General features: G+C 39.5%; 3 protein-coding genes across 3 annotated transcripts; 2 read left to right on the forward strand and 1 right to left on the reverse strand.

Moving 5' to 3' along the window:
- The first annotated feature begins 864 nt into the window (after positions 1 to 864).
- Positions 865 to 3,395, forward strand: LOC127782166 (MADS-box transcription factor 26). Its single transcript, XM_052309243.1, has 7 exons — positions 865 to 1,484; positions 1,578 to 1,653; positions 2,071 to 2,132; positions 2,532 to 2,634; positions 2,708 to 2,749; positions 2,839 to 2,880; positions 2,990 to 3,395. The coding sequence occupies exons 1-7, from the start codon at positions 1,303 to 1,305 to the stop codon at positions 3,149 to 3,151; spliced, it is 669 nt and encodes a 222-aa protein (XP_052165203.1). The 5' UTR covers positions 865 to 1,302; the 3' UTR covers positions 3,152 to 3,395.
- A 994-nt stretch (positions 3,396 to 4,389) lies between these two features.
- LOC127782168 (succinate dehydrogenase subunit 6, mitochondrial) lies at positions 4,390 to 5,827 on the reverse strand. Its single transcript, XM_052309245.1, has 4 exons — positions 5,568 to 5,827; positions 5,365 to 5,467; positions 5,133 to 5,276; positions 4,390 to 4,655 (listed from the first exon to the last, which is right to left on the reverse strand). Exons 1-4 carry the CDS (start codon positions 5,730 to 5,732, stop codon positions 4,639 to 4,641), a joined length of 429 nt encoding a protein of 142 aa, XP_052165205.1. The 5' UTR covers positions 5,733 to 5,827; the 3' UTR covers positions 4,390 to 4,638.
- Positions 5,828 to 7,970: 2,143 nt separating this feature from the next.
- LOC127781362 (GDSL esterase/lipase At1g71691-like) lies at positions 7,971 to 13,857 on the forward strand. Its single transcript, XM_052308309.1, has 4 exons — positions 7,971 to 8,281; positions 12,513 to 12,640; positions 12,745 to 12,987; positions 13,060 to 13,857. Exons 1-4 carry the CDS (start codon positions 7,981 to 7,983, stop codon positions 13,531 to 13,533), a joined length of 1,146 nt encoding a protein of 381 aa, XP_052164269.1. The 5' UTR covers positions 7,971 to 7,980; the 3' UTR covers positions 13,534 to 13,857.
- The last annotated feature ends 1,802 nt before the right edge of the window (positions 13,858 to 15,659 follow it).

A 15,659-nucleotide genomic window follows, 5' to 3' on the forward strand; every position in this document is an offset into this window, starting at 1 on the left:
TAAGCTAGCAAAGCTAGCCATCTTTTTAACAAGACAAATGGTCGTAAAGCAAAATGGAGGAGGAATTTTGTAGCCATTAGGCACCCAATTTCAGTTTTATTTGTGCGGCCATAAAGCCAACAAAATCACAATACCAAGGCGCCCCTGGCTCTTATCTCAATTTTCTTTTGTTTCAAGTTCTTTATTTCTTATCTTAATCTAAGCTTCACCAGAACATTAGGTGCAAGATTTATTTTATCTCCGCATTTAGGTAATAGATTTAGTTGATTTCTCGCATTAAGAAGACCTAATTTGCATGCAACTCCTGAGCCTGAACATTTATTCAGGAATTGAACTACATTACTGACCAGTTACCCATCAGATGCTAGCACATAATTAAGCTATAACCAACTTGTTAACATCAAATTAATCAGCCAATCACAATCTCTCAAACTACACGGACTCAATGATTGGGCTGCTAACTAGTTAGTTAAACACCTGGTCCTGGTGCACAACACAAAAGAGCATAAATGATGTGTTTCTGAATCCAATTACACACATGATATGCAGGGGACCATCAGAAGTTGCAGTCATCTCATCTTAACTGAAACCTTTTCAGTGAACGATGCTGTCATCTGAAACCTTGGATCCCAATTCCCAACTTGTATGCATGTCTGTAAATGAATATGCATCTTGACCTGATGAGCTATTTGCTAGATGTTCCCATCCACACGTCCCGTCCAATGGACGGACCAGATCGGATGATTTTTAGCCATCAGGAAAGCAGCATGATGCACGCATGGTTGTTATGCAAATGTGCAAATGCAAAAGTTGGCCGCAAGAACAGCACATACATATATACTACTACTCCAGTTCCCTAGCTAGATATCGCCAAGTGTAAAGCTAGAAATATATGCGTGCATCGTCCCGACAAAAAACAAATAATATTCTCCATTCTCCATTCCCCTGGACAGAGAAAGAGAGAGAGAGAGAATTCTAGTGTGAGTTGAGTGAGATAGTGTGTGGAGCATCTGCTATATAAAAGGGAGAGTTGTAGTGTGAGTTGTGGTAAGCAAGAGATAGGGAGAAGGGGAAGAGGAGGAAGAAGGAGGAGGTGTAGGGAGAAACCGGAGCAACCTCGAAGCTAGTCCAAACTAGTGGGAGGTTGTCTTTCCGGCAAGCCGGAGCCCGGAGCTATCATCAAGCTTTCTACCCCGACCGACGAGGAAGAAGACGACTGATCAATTGATCAAACCGATCTCTCCATAGCTAGGTAGACAGGAGGAGAGGAAGAAGAGGGGGAGAGGAGACTTATCTTGATCGATGGCGCGAGGCAAGGTGCAGCTCCGTCGCATCGAGAACCCGGTTCACCGTCAGGTCACCTTCTGCAAGCGCCGTGCCGGCCTGCTGAAGAAGGCCAGGGAGCTCTCCATCCTCTGCGAGGCCGACATCGGCATCATCATCTTCTCCGCCCACGGCAAGCTCTACGACCTCGCCACCACCGGGTACCTTCAGCTTCTTCTCCATCAAATCAAATTAAAAAAGGTTTTGAGCTTAGCTCTGATATACCATGGAGGTTAATTGATTTCTTTGAACAGAACCATGGAGGAGCTGATCGAGAGGTACAAGAGTGCTAGTGGCGAACAGGCCAACGCCTGCGGCGACCAGAGAATGGTTAGTGATTATAACTCTTTCCTTTTGTTTCAGTTCTTTTTCTGTTTCTGTTTCAGTTGTTATCCTTTACTGTTTCCATTTCAGTTGTTAGCTAGCCCCCACTCCAATTTCTAATCAGTGCCTAGTTTCATATGTAAATTAAGCATAGGGAGTTGCTAGTGATGAAAAAAAAGGTCTGGAAATAGAGCTAGTTGTATCCGAAAAATCTGAGCTGCTATTATGTTACAGATGATTAAACCTGGAACTGAAAACTCTAGGCTCTAGCCCAAAACTAGTTGGAATACATCAAATAGACAATAGTATAAAGCATAAACACCTGATCTACACATAGTGGCAAGTAGTTGCAACTTCGTAATATTTCCTCCATTTTACCTCATGCTCTCCTATCACTTAAAACTGGTGCATGTATGTCATCAGGACCCAAAACAGGAGGCAATGGTGCTCAAACAAGAAATCAATCTACTGCAGAAGGGCCTGAGGTAAAAACTATTCACAGATTGCATTACAGATTGGTATAATTCCTTTCTAGAAGAAAAAATAGATAAAATCATACAATCTTCCAGCAAAAATATCCAAGTTTGATTTCATAAACAAACATAGCTTTCTATGTCCAATTAGTAAGTTCACATCGCAACAAGTATGCAATGCTATCCAGACTTGGTCCACACTCAGTATCATTCACTAGATCACTGCAAGTAACATAACCATACATGGAAGTGTTACAAAAAAATTGTTGAACTCACACTAAGTAAAAGAGCTTCATTCACCAAACCGAACTGTTTACTCGAGAAATTGATGTAATAAGAATACATCATATATTATTTACATTACAATGAGTTCAGACACTTAACTCTTGACAAAATTAAAACCCATGGCAGGTACATCTATGGGAACAGGGCAAATGAACACATGACTGTTGAAGAGCTGAATGCCCTAGAGAGGTACTTAGAGATATGGATGTACAACATTCGCTCCGCAAAGGTAACTCATTGAAAGTCTTCAGATTTCATAAAGAACAAATTGTTCAAGAGATCTAAAATCTTTAATCTAACAGATGCAGATAATGATCCAAGAGATCCAAGCACTAAAGAGCAAGGCAAGCCAAACTATCTTGTTTAACTCTATAAATATCCAATAAAATGATTAATAACTAACTAAAAGCATAGTTTATCTCTAATCGTGCAGGAAGGCATGTTGAAAGCTGCTAACGAAATTCTCCAAGAAAAGGTACTGGCAGTCCATTGACATAGAACTGTGCACTTGCCAGTTTTAAAAATGAAGATAAAATGTTGCAGCGTGCCGTAAACTGATGTCAGATATGTGCTTTTGCTTGCAGATAGTAGAACAGAATGGTCTGATCGACGTAGGCATGATGGTAGCAGACCAACAGAATGGGCATTTTAGTACAGTCCCACTGTTAGAAGAGATCACTAACCCACTGACTATACTGAGTGGCTATTCTACTTGTAGGGGCTCGGAGATGGGCTATTCCTTCTAACACTAATAATGGCCTGGGGGATACTTGTGTTCATTACTAGTGTGTAATATGGTTAATAATGCTTGTGTTGCTGTTTGCTTTGCTATTCTGATGTACCTTATTTAGACAAGTTCCCGCAGGAAGTGTCTTTTAGTATTGTATTTGTCTTGGGCTGTGGTGCTTTGTTTTTCCCTAAAGAACTCTTGAGGAGCTCTGTTGTTGAACCATTTCAAGTAATTGAGACTATTGTTTCCTGGAACGTTTATTACATTTGTAGAATTAAGCATTTTTTTTATCGGATTTCAGTTTACAAGTTTAAGCTTGCAAAATCTACCTAAATATCTGGTTTCAGTTTGCCAAGTTTAAGCTCGCAAAATCTATCTAAATATATGGTTTCAGTTTGCCAGGTTTAAGCTCACAAAATCTATGTGCAAATAATAACTGTAAATATCAAAGCGATGAGGTCATGCTAGGAAAACTATTAACACTGTCAAATTGCGCTGAAACTCAATGCTTATATCACCTTTCCAGCGCTCTCCACCCATATTACACAAAAATTAACTCTAACAGTAAGTATGGTACAGAAAATAAAAGAAGACCTACAACCAAGATCAGAAAATGAACTACTCGAGTCCTTTGGCAACATGTACATATGAAATGTTGATGTTTACACAACATTGCTCAGGATGCAGCACAATGCCATGATAGCACCATACATGGTAGTAAAAGAATGGAAGAAAAATATATGCATTTTAAATACCATGCAAGAAATGGCAATTCCAGCGCTATATCATCATACATTAATGGCCGACCTTCATTGGAATCAAGATCATTGATGCATTGGAAGTAACTACAGCGTCAAAAGTTTAGGCCCTCATAACCGATGATCACTTAGGATGCGTTGAGATAGACTAACAGGAGAAAAAAACAAGTTTGATCACATTATGAAGCCTTTATTATCTTTAAAATAGAGTAGTACTTCCGAGATGCAATTTAATCATTCGTGCAAAGTTGTTTTAGGCTGTGAACAGATAGAGCTCACAGTAGTAGCAAATGGAAGCACACTACGTCTGCATAATTGCAAAATACAACCACGCACACTTCATTTGAAAACTACTAGGAATGAGATCCCATAGGAGACACCAATGATCACTTAGGAATTATGATCCATTGAGAAAGACTAACAGGGGGGAATTGGTTACGTTATGTAGCCTTATTATCTTCAAGGTAAAGCAGTACTTACAATATGCAAAGTAATCTTTAATGGACAAAGATCAACAGATACCGGTAAAGATCAGCATTTAGTTTGTGAACCATTCAGAGCACAAAAGTTGTTGTTCAGGCTGTGAACAGACAGAGCTCACGGTACTAGCAAAAGGAAACATACTCCATCTGCGTAATCGTCACAACCAATACACACCTTATTTGGAAATACTAGGAATGAGCAACTAAAAATCCCAGCGGGGGGACATCACTCTTGCCAAGCTGCTGGACCAGATAGACACCACTCAACTTTTCTGGTTTCCTGTTCACAAAAGCACCCAAAAAGAAAATCGAACACGGTTAGAAGGAGGCCTTCAAATGCGATGCATCTACTTGCTAGCTCAATGGAACAACATCATGCAGTCCCTTTATCCTGATCAGTTGTGTGTTAACAACTGTCCACGACCAAAAACTGACACACAACTTCGTCGTATTCTTCAAACGTTTCTAAGTTACTCAAACAGCATAGAGTCGACACCTCGCATTCACGACTCGATATTCCTAGCCCATTCCAACTGTATTATAGACCATCTCATGATTGCAAACTAATATTCCCAATTCACTAAAGGGGCACAATATTGATACCTCATAATTACTACAAATTTTACATCGGAAATCAACTACCGGAATCATCATTGTGATGTAGTGTTCACTTGCAAAGGAAATGGCCTGATCGAATTAGAGCAAGTAAAGCACATGAGAATGAGAAGAACAAGAGACGAAGAAGGTGGTATGATACCTGCGACCTTGTCCTCCCACCAGTAGATGAACCTTAGGTTGGCCCCCTGCTTGTCCGTCTTGTAGAGCTGGTACCAGTGCTCCGCCACCTCCGATCCGACGACGGCGCCGCAGATCGCCCCGAAGCCGGTGGCCAGGACGACACCTGCAGCCCAACCAAATCAGGCACCGGATGCACGCGCAATCACAGCGCAAGTTGAAATTACTAGATAGGTCGCGATTGGTGGTGATACCGTGCGGGGCCTTGGAGTACTTGAGGGCGATGCCGCCGAGGTGCGCGCCGCCGACGAGAGCCCCGCCGAGCGCGAACTTCCTGGATTCCCTCATCGCCTTGAGCTGCAAAAACACAGGGGGGATCGGGAAAATTCGCGTGGTTAGACGGGCGGCCGGACGAGCAGGAGACGGATTGTGCGGGAAGGAGGAGGAGGAGGGTGACCTGCGGGCCGTAGACGGGATCGGAGGCGATGAACTCGTCGACGTCGGCATCGGTCCACTTGGGGAGGGGCTTGTCCCGGCCGTAGACCTTCTTGAAGTAGTCGAGGAAGGCGAAGTTCTTCGCCCAGTGCGCCTTGATCCCCTCGACGTGCTCGTGGATCCCCATCGCCGCCGCCGCCGCCGCCGCCTTGGATTCGATTCGACGGTGAGGTGTGGTGGTTTCGCCTCGCGTTTGGCTTCTACCTGGAGACGAGGAGGAAGGGGAGGGGACGACTAGGAGCAGTCACTAATGGGCCTTCTCACTTTGGGCCTCAATTGGCCCAAATTGCAGTGGAACTCAATATGGTCCGGCATGGTTGGTAAGGGCCCACCACAGCTAGAAAACCAGACCGGACCGATGATTCAACAGGAACCGGTGTCTGGCTCAGTTCCTTTGAAAGACCGGACGGTTTTTCCAAAAAAAGATACTCCCTTCTATTTTTAATATATGACGTCATTAACATTTTACATCATATTTGATCATTCATCTTATAAAAATTTTTGTGTAAATCTTAAAATATAAGTAACGCTTAAAGTTCCTTTAGTGATAAATCAAGCCACAATAAAAGAAAAGATATTTACTTAAATTTTTTGAATAAGACAAATGATCAAACATGATTAAAAAATCAATAGTGTCATATATTAAAAAATGAAGGTAGTAAACCAAAGCACCTTAGATCAGGCGTGTTTTGATAGGGCAAGCCAAATCTCATCCATACATAGGCTGTGTTCTTGTCTTATGGTTGGGAGCTTCTTCCTCGGGAACGCAAAATGTAGCGACATATTATCGCATGATTAATTAAGTATTAGCTTAAAAACTTTTAAAATGAATTTATATGAATTTTGAAAGCAATTTTCCTATATAAATGTTTTTTTAAAAAAAACATACCCCCTCTATCCCATAATATAGTAACCTAGTACCGGATATGATACTTCATGATACAATGAATCTGGATAGAAACTATATCCAAATTTATTGTACTATGAAGTGTCCTATCCGGTACTAGATTGCTATATTGTGGGACGGATAGAGTATTGTCTAGAAGTTTGGGGAACGTGCGCGTGGAAAACAGGTGATTTGAAGTTGGAAAAGTGGACTTAAAGAAAACAGCCTAAAAGACATGCAAGACATGCAAGAGAGGGAGTCCACTTTTACATGTCTGGGCTCATCTGGTGAATATGAAGATTATGTTGGCGTACGTAAAACGAGAAACTTATTAACTAGCACATGACTAATTAAGTTTTAATTATTATAAATTTAACAAGTCAATATATTTAATATTTTAAAGCAACTTTTATATAAAAGGTTTTCGTACAAAACACATTCATTGTTCAGTAATTTGAAAAACGTGTTAACCAAAAATAAAATCTAAGTCTTAACGTAGAAAAGATGTGCCTCCGTTTACACGATTGAAGAAGCACTTTCACAATCCACGGTCGATGACACGCCAATCACAGTGGCAATATGACAGTATGTCTATGGCACGGCAGCTAGCGCATTTACTCCTCGAAGTAAATTCAGATTTGGGGCAAGTAAGGCTAGGTTATTTTCAAATTATTCATCGGATTGTTAAACAGATATTATTTACTTCACGCTTCAAGAAATACATTTTCACGAGTAAATTGAATCAGTAGTATAAGAACTACCATGGGTTGCGATTTAATGCAACAACTTGAAAAATATACAGACCAGTACATAAACTTAGCAATTAAGTGCATTTTGGTCAAAACATTGTTACATACATATGATTCAACCTATTTTGTTTGTTCTATTATAATTATTGGTGATGAGTACAATTGAATATGTTTGAGTAGTAGAATCGTTCGGAAACTATGTTACAACAATTTTTATGCACTTAGTTTTAACGATTTTTTCAGTTTCGAATCGACATGTTATTTATTATTGTAAGCAAGCAAATACAATACATATAGACCATTATTATTTGACAATCATAATCCTTATTAGATTATTGGCAACGACGATTTTTTTTTACTATGTGGCTTAAAAGGTGTGGTGTCTAATATTGTTTTTTTAAACCAGAATGCACGTACTAACCAGAATGATCATTTTCCAAGTTGTTACACTAAATCGCACCCACCTACTAAGTTTATGTACCGTGGACGCAATTTACTCTACATTTTCTCACATGAAGAATTATTGTGTTGCTTATTAAATCTATCTATTAGGTTTATTTACCAAAATATTTAATTTATTTTTATAATTAAATAGATAATCCGTAACCAGAATTTGCTTAGTAATGTATTTGAAACTAAGCCTAAGTTTGTTAAAATGGAGTAAATGCAGCGAACCCACCCTGCTTTATATTAACTCAGCCTACTGCACCCACCTGCACAGTGTTGCGTTTCGCTTCCAAATGCTGATGGCTACGCTGCGTCCGGCGCCGGCGTCGATGGTCGTTCTCTGCGCGGTGGTCGTCGTCGGCGCGGTACTCGTCGTGGCGGCGGAGGGCGGCGGCAGCGAGGAGGCGGCGGCGTCGACAGGGAAAGCAGCGATGGTGCCGGCGCTGTTCGTGTTCGGCGACTCGCTGATCGACAACGGGAACAACAACAACCTGGCGTCGTTCGCCAAGGCGAACTACTACCCCTACGGCATCGACTTCGCCGCCGGCCCAACCGGCCGCTTCTGCAACGGCTACACCATCGTCGACGAGCTCGGTATGTTCATTACCTCACAAACCATTGGCGGATATAGAAAATTGATTCATTGGTGTCATAACATATTTATCGATGTCATAGTATACTAATTATGTTTAAAATATGATGTTATAATATATAGATAAGTAGTTTTGCTATAGATTTTACCGAAAGTTGTTGGTGTCGCCTGACACCGATGACTATACTGTAGATCCGCCCCTGTCACAAACTGCATCTGCTAGTCACCGTTCACCACTGTCAGACAGTGTATTGCATATCGATTTCTTTTTGGAGTGAATAAAGCTTTGTACCACATTTTATTACTTAAGTTTCACTTTAGACCACCCTTAAACAAATCTTTTCACTTTGGACCGGATAAATTTGCCATTGTTGCGATTTGAACCACCACGAATGATTTTTTTTAAGTACAATCAACGACCTTAAACACATTAGCTCTAATATACGACCGAACTCCTCTATGTGTGGTTCATATGTTTGCCGAAAGGGAAGTTAGACATGACGAGAAAAGTTGTTCATAGTAGTCCAAACCGCAACAATGGTAAATTTACCCAGTCCAATTAAAAATATAGATTTAAGGGTGGTCCAAATAGAAACTTGGGTAATAAAAGGTGGACCAAAGTGCAATTTACTCTTCTTTTTTTAAGCTAAGCTGAAAATGGATTTGTGTTTGAACCATGTTGCAATGCAATCTGAAGATTTTTGAACGCCATTCTAGATTTCTAGCAAGAGTTTCAGAGTTCAGGTTGCTTCTCTTTTTTTTTTTTTGATCTTTTTGAGCGAACAGAGTTCAGGTTTTAGGCGTGTTTTTTTTCTGCTTGTTGATTAGGCTGCTTACTGACTTGTGATTAATTAGCCCACATGTTTGGTTGTGATGAACATTGGTGATGTTGCTGTACATGTTGACCAGCCTATATCTTCTCACCGAGCGTTGAACACAGATCCAACATCCTAGGCAGAGCACAATTTACTACCAACAGAGCCACAGAAATGGAGCACATTACATACTCGCATTTATGAAACGTACCACGATGTAGTTATCTCCTCCTCCTCGCAGACCAGATCTGCAGAAGTAGCAGTAACATTGCAATTGCAACAGTTGGCATTTCCTGTTTGGAGCTTGCAAAATTTCGTGATTCATCTCCAGTACCTCATACTCGACTGCAAGACACTGAATGAACTGGCTAGCTAGCGACCTGCGCACATGCGCACAAGTCAGCAATGGTTCAGTGAATGAACTGAACAAAACAATGATGCATATATGTATATATAGGATTCATTTGGCTGACAATTTCATTTGTACTAAATACTAGTAGTACAAAGGATGAGTTATCAGTTTAGTTTTGTTGATTTACTAGCTCACGTGTTACTAATTACCTTTCTAAGTCAAACATTCTTACATTTAAATTTGGCCAATTTTGTAAATAACTTAGCAACATCCACCATTGAATCCCGTACAATGTGGATAAAATTTGTTGTTTTTGTTTTTCATATGTAGATCGAATTTAACCTTACATGTTTGTATAGTATATTATATTATCATAGTCTATCTTATCAAATTTTATAAAATTTTTATATAACTGTTTAAACTTCGTGCATACACCTAGGTGCCATAGCATCCAGGTGTAGACAATACTTGAATTATCTATGGTATATTTGTTTGAAATATCGATATATTTTTCTATAAACTAGGAAGATAGCCCGCGCATTCGCGCGGGCATGCGTATTAGTTTGTTCCGAAAATAGTTCTAAAAAATAAAAAAATTAAAGTAATGTATTCTCTACTGTTAATTGAGTATTTATTATATCTCTTTTTCGTGAAGAAATCTCGACAAACTTTCATTGGTAATAAATATATATTTTTACCATTCTGCTAGCCCTCTCTTTAATTGCTTCATATATATGCAATTTGTTATGCATGTGAATCAATAAAGATAGAAAAATTCTTTAAAAAATATTTATTGTATTCTGAATTTAGTGATTGAGTGATTCTTAATTCGACTTTGTATTCAAATCAAATTACTTTATTCTAAATTATCTTTTTAGGGATTTTAGATTGCGCTTAATCTCATATCGTGTTGTATTTGATCTCTTCTTTTAATACTTATTTTATTATTCCAAATTTTAGATATTTATAACTTATACTTTTATAGGGACTCTTGATATTTTATATTCTACATGGAATCTTGTTATTTTTTTTATAGTTTTAGTGTTTTTTATTTTTTTGTTTGTGTATTTTAATCAAATTGCTTATTTTATATTTTTGTTCTGAATTTAATTACAAACTCCTTGTGGTGATCCGCCTGTCACCATCAGCCTCGCGGATCATTGTTGACCTCCTCATCAGTGAGCCTCTCTTGATACATTGGACATGACGTGGCGGGGCTCGGTGGCAAAGATGAAGCTGTTTTCTAGTCCTTGTCGAAGACATGGAACGTCTCCCTCTGCTTCCCTCCTCTTAGTCCTTGTCCTTCATCTAATCATTTAGTGCGCTATTAGGTCCAAGAACTTGTAAAAGTCGATGATGCCGCTGCCGTCAGTGTCCACCTCGCTAATAATGTCTTGTAGCTCCGCCTTTATCGGGTTCAGGCCCAGAGTGTGCATTCTGGTTCCAAGCTTCTTTGGTGGTGATTGAACTTGGACTTTAGACCCACACATTTGAATTCATTCATCATTTTCGAAGTGCTATTTTGCTCAAATATTTGTAGTCAGAATAGCAGTATTATCTAACTTATATATAGTAAATATGTGCAATATGGGTCTTTAATTTAATTATAAATAACACAAAAAGTCAAATAAACTGAGAAAAGTACATGTAACTTGAGAGTCATGATCATTTAGCTATTATTATTTTTCTATATATTATGTGCTAGGTAGAAAATAGGAAAAATTATCTTAAAAATAGGATATGAGAATTGGATCCCAGAGATGAGTAGGACGGTGGAGGTACGTACATACATGCATGCTTACATACGGTAGGGGTGGAGGTGGGGGTACCGGATTTATTTTTGTGAGATGTAGCAGTTATAATTATTGGATCTACATATTTAAAGGAAAATCAATGGTTTGATTTTTTTTATCATAATTTCTAGGAACTTTTAATTTATTTGAGCACTACATGTCATCTCATGAGTGTTTGTAGAAAACCATGTGACAGTTTAAGAGGATCTGTAGGGAGTTTAATGAATTTTTAAGTATATAATAGATAGTTAATATAGCATTTGTTGGTTCTTTATGTACTGAACTGCTCGCTAGAAAATATGGATAAGAAAGTGAGCATGAGAGATAATAGGAGATCATTTACGATGGCATGATATATGTTACTTTTTGTAATATTTTATTACTATTTAGTTGCGATAAAGGGGTTTATGTCAAATGATATGTTTCTTATATATGTACATACCAAAATATGGTAAACATAGTTCAAATTAAAATCGAATATATTATAAGATATTCTAATTATTTAGTTGTTGTGTTTTTTATATATAAAATTTTGCTACCATAAATGGAAGGAAGAAGAGAGGGGTGGGGAGACATACGTACTTTGGATGTACGTACATGTTAGGAGATGAGGGACCTAGGGAGAGGTGTGGACGTACGTGACATTTGTTTTTTACATATATAGATCTAATGGTGTGTAAAGAGAAAATAAATGGTACGATGTTTTTCTTTTTTTTTTGGAATTTCTTATATTTCTCTAATTTATCAGAGCGCCACGTGGTGGCTCAAGAGCGTTTGTAGGAGCCACATGGTGGCTTAAAAGCGTTTCTAAGAAGTTTAATGGACTTATTCGTACGATCTCTATTTGTAGGGATTTTTTTTCATAAAGATAAAAAAAGAAGAAAGAAACAAAGAGAAAAAAAAAAGAAGGGGTGATAGGGAGCGTACAATACGCATCCTGCGCTGAGGTAGGGACGGCAGGGTTTTTTTTTTCTTTAAAGATAATCTAACGATCTAAAATAATGGGCCCACCTGTTTAAGTGAAAATCGATGGTCAGATTTCTCTATTTTATTAGAATGCCACGTGGCGACTCGGGGGTATTTTTAGGATGCCACGTGGCAGTTTGACAGTGTTTGTAGGAAATTTAATGGACTTTTAGTATATAATAAATAATAGATAGATAGATAGATAGATAGACAGATAGATTTTGTCAAGTGGTAAATAGTTTGACTTAAGATAAACTCAAAACATCATAATATAGAACAAAATGGTAATTGACTGAGCTAATTGCAGCTGAGCTGCTTGGGCTGCCACTGGTGCCACCATACTCCCAAGCGTCCGGGCATGTGCAGCAGCTTCTTCAGGGCGTCAACTTCGCCTCCGCCGCCGCCGGCATCCTCGACGAAAGCGGCGGGAACTTCGTAAATCACAACCAATCAATCAATCCTCCTCTCGATCCATGGATTGATTATTCATGCAAGGAAATGATCGATCAAGAACTGATGTTGTTTGATTGCAAATGCAGGTGGGACGGATTCCGTTCAACCAGCAGATCGACAACTTCGAGGCCACGGTGGAGCAGATCGCCGGCGCCGTCGGCGGCAAGGAGGCGGCGGCGTCCATGGTGGCGCGGTCCATCCTCTTCGTCGGGCTGGGCAGCAACGACTACCTCAACAACTACCTCATGCCCAACTACAACACCCGCCGCCGCTACACCCCGCGCCAGTTCGCCGACCTCCTCGCCGACCGCTACGCCGCCCAGCTCACCGTACGTAATTAGCCGCCGCCGCCATTGATCGATCATCTTCGAGCTTATCAATGTCCTCAATAATGGATGCAGAGGCTGTACAAGGCCGGGGCGAGGAAGTTTGTGGTGGCCGGAGTGGGGTCGATGGGATGCATCCCGAACGTGCTGGCGCAGAGCGTGGAGAGCCGGTGCTCGCCGGAGGTGGACGCGCTGGTGGTGCCGTTCAACGCCAACGTGAGGGCGATGCTGGGCCGCCTCGACGGCGGCGGCCTCCCCGGCGCGAGCCTGGTGTTCCTGGACAACTACGGCGTGTTCAAGGCCATCCTCGGCGACCCGGCGGCGCACGGGTTCGCCGTGGTGGACCGCGGATGCTGCGGCATCGGGAGGAACGCCGGCCAGGTGACGTGCCTCCCGTTCATGCCGCCGTGCGACGGCCGCGACCGCTACGTGTTCTGGGACGCCTTCCACCCGACGGCGGCGGTCAACGTGCTCATCGCCAGGGAGGCTTTCTACGGCGGCGCCGACGTCGTCTCCCCCATCAACGTCCGCCGCCTCGCCGCCCTCTGAATCGATCCATCAAACCATCAATAGCAATAAACGAATTAGATATCGATGATCATGCATGATCGATGACAGCATGCATGAGAGTGTGCTCACCTTCAGCTAATTAAGCCACTGAGCTGATGCTACAAGTATATTTGATCAGCTATTTATTTTTGTTCCTTCAACCCTGTCATGCTAAATGGCAGGAAATTAGTTGATACTGTAGATCACAAGTACTCCTAGCTAGCAATAAGCTAACTGGATCATGCTTATGCATGAGCAAAACTATTGAAATGGTTGTTGCTACTTGCTACTAAGTATTTCTCTCTTTTTGTTTACTCGACTCTGGATATGGATTTTCTGCACTAGATACCATAGCATCCATCATTTGACGCGACTCAAATAGTTATAGATAATTTTTTTTAAAAAAAGTTAACATCATGATATAAGTCTACATACAAACATGCAAGACTATATTTATCTACAATTAGAGAAATAAAAAATAATAAAATCATATAGTGAATAGTACCTGTAAAGAAAATTGTTGTTTTTTATTTCTTCATATTAAATTGAATTTAGACTTGCATGTTTATATAGTGTCTTATATTATCATAATCTCTCTTATTAATTTTTATGAATCTTTTATATAATTGTTTAAACTACCTAGGTGTATAAAATATCTACTCAACTCTGTCATGCGTGATTCCTGGTTGTAATAAGGCATCTGAAAACTTGCAGTGTGAATTATTGTCTCTGTCCTAAAATAAGTGCAGCCATAGATATCCGTGTTTAGCGTTTTGACCATCCGTCTTATTTGAAAAATTTATGAAAAAATTAAAAAAAATTAGTCACACATAAAGTACTACTCATGTTTTATCATATAATAGCAATAAAAGTATTAATCATAATTTTTTTCAAATAAGACAAACGGTCAAACGTTAGACATGAACAGTGCTAAAACTACACTTATTTTAGGACGGAGGGATTACTATAAAAAATGGCATGTACAAGGCATTTTCCTTCCAATTTGCGTTGCTAACTATGCGTCTGAGCCTATTGACCTCTGCTTTTATGATATAGCATGTGGAGTCTAAGGAGTTTATCTGCGCTACTTGTTTTTACATGTCACCTAAAAAGTTATTTATTTTTTAAAATAAATTAACAAAATAGTTTAATATGTGATACTCCCTCCGTTTTTTAATAGATGACGCCGTTGACTTTTTCTCACATGTTTGACCATTCGTCTTATTCAAAAAATTTACATAATTATAATTTATTTTGTTATGAGTTGTTTTATCACTAATAGTACTTTAAGTGTGATTTATATCTTATACATTTGCATAAAATTTTTGAATAAGACAAATGGTCAAACATGTGAGAAAAAGTCAACAGCGTCATCTATTAAAAAACGGAGGTAGTATATCACTGCACAAATATGTTGGTTCTAATTTAACTTACATATTTGTATAAGTTAATTTTTTTTCAAAGTTTTGATGACTTACTAGACAACATGCGCAAAACAAATCCATCTCCGAAATGTCAGTAATGTCATGGGCTCATGGCTAATTGGTCTGGAGTGACAGCCACTATTTTGACAAGCAATCCCTTTTTCTTATAAAGTAGTGTTGCCTAATTTTATCCTCTGCGTTAGTGCATACATATGCTACTAATATGCAGGAGCTAGTTCAGTGAAACATATAGGTTTCTTCAGGTTTCAATTCATAGTACAAAGCTATGAAACAACCTGTCATTCAGATTTCGCACGATGCTCAAACATCATATATGTTTCAGATTGCATACTTTTTTTTTTTTGAGTAAAGTGTATGTACGGTTCTTAAACTTGTAGAGGTGTGTCACCTAGATCCCTAAACTCTCAAAATGCATATCTAAGTTATAGAACTTGTCATAGTTTGTCATCTAGTTCCCAAATCGCCACAACTCTTTCAGGATCCTACGTAGCGTTGATGTGGCATGCCACACAGACATGACGTGACATCATTTTGACTGACAAATTAATGGGACCCATTTAAAATTATTCTTTTTCTTTTTTTCTCCTTTTCCCCTTTCTTCTCCTTTCTCTGTGACCCGAGCAGAAGAAAGGAAAAAAAGAAGAATGAGAAGAAAACGAAAAAGAAAAATAAATGAAAAGA

This window comes from Oryza glaberrima, chromosome 8 (genome assembly GCF_000147395.1).
Source record: "Oryza glaberrima chromosome 8, OglaRS2, whole genome shotgun sequence".
Classification (NCBI taxonomy): Eukaryota; Viridiplantae; Streptophyta; class Magnoliopsida; order Poales; family Poaceae; genus Oryza; species Oryza glaberrima.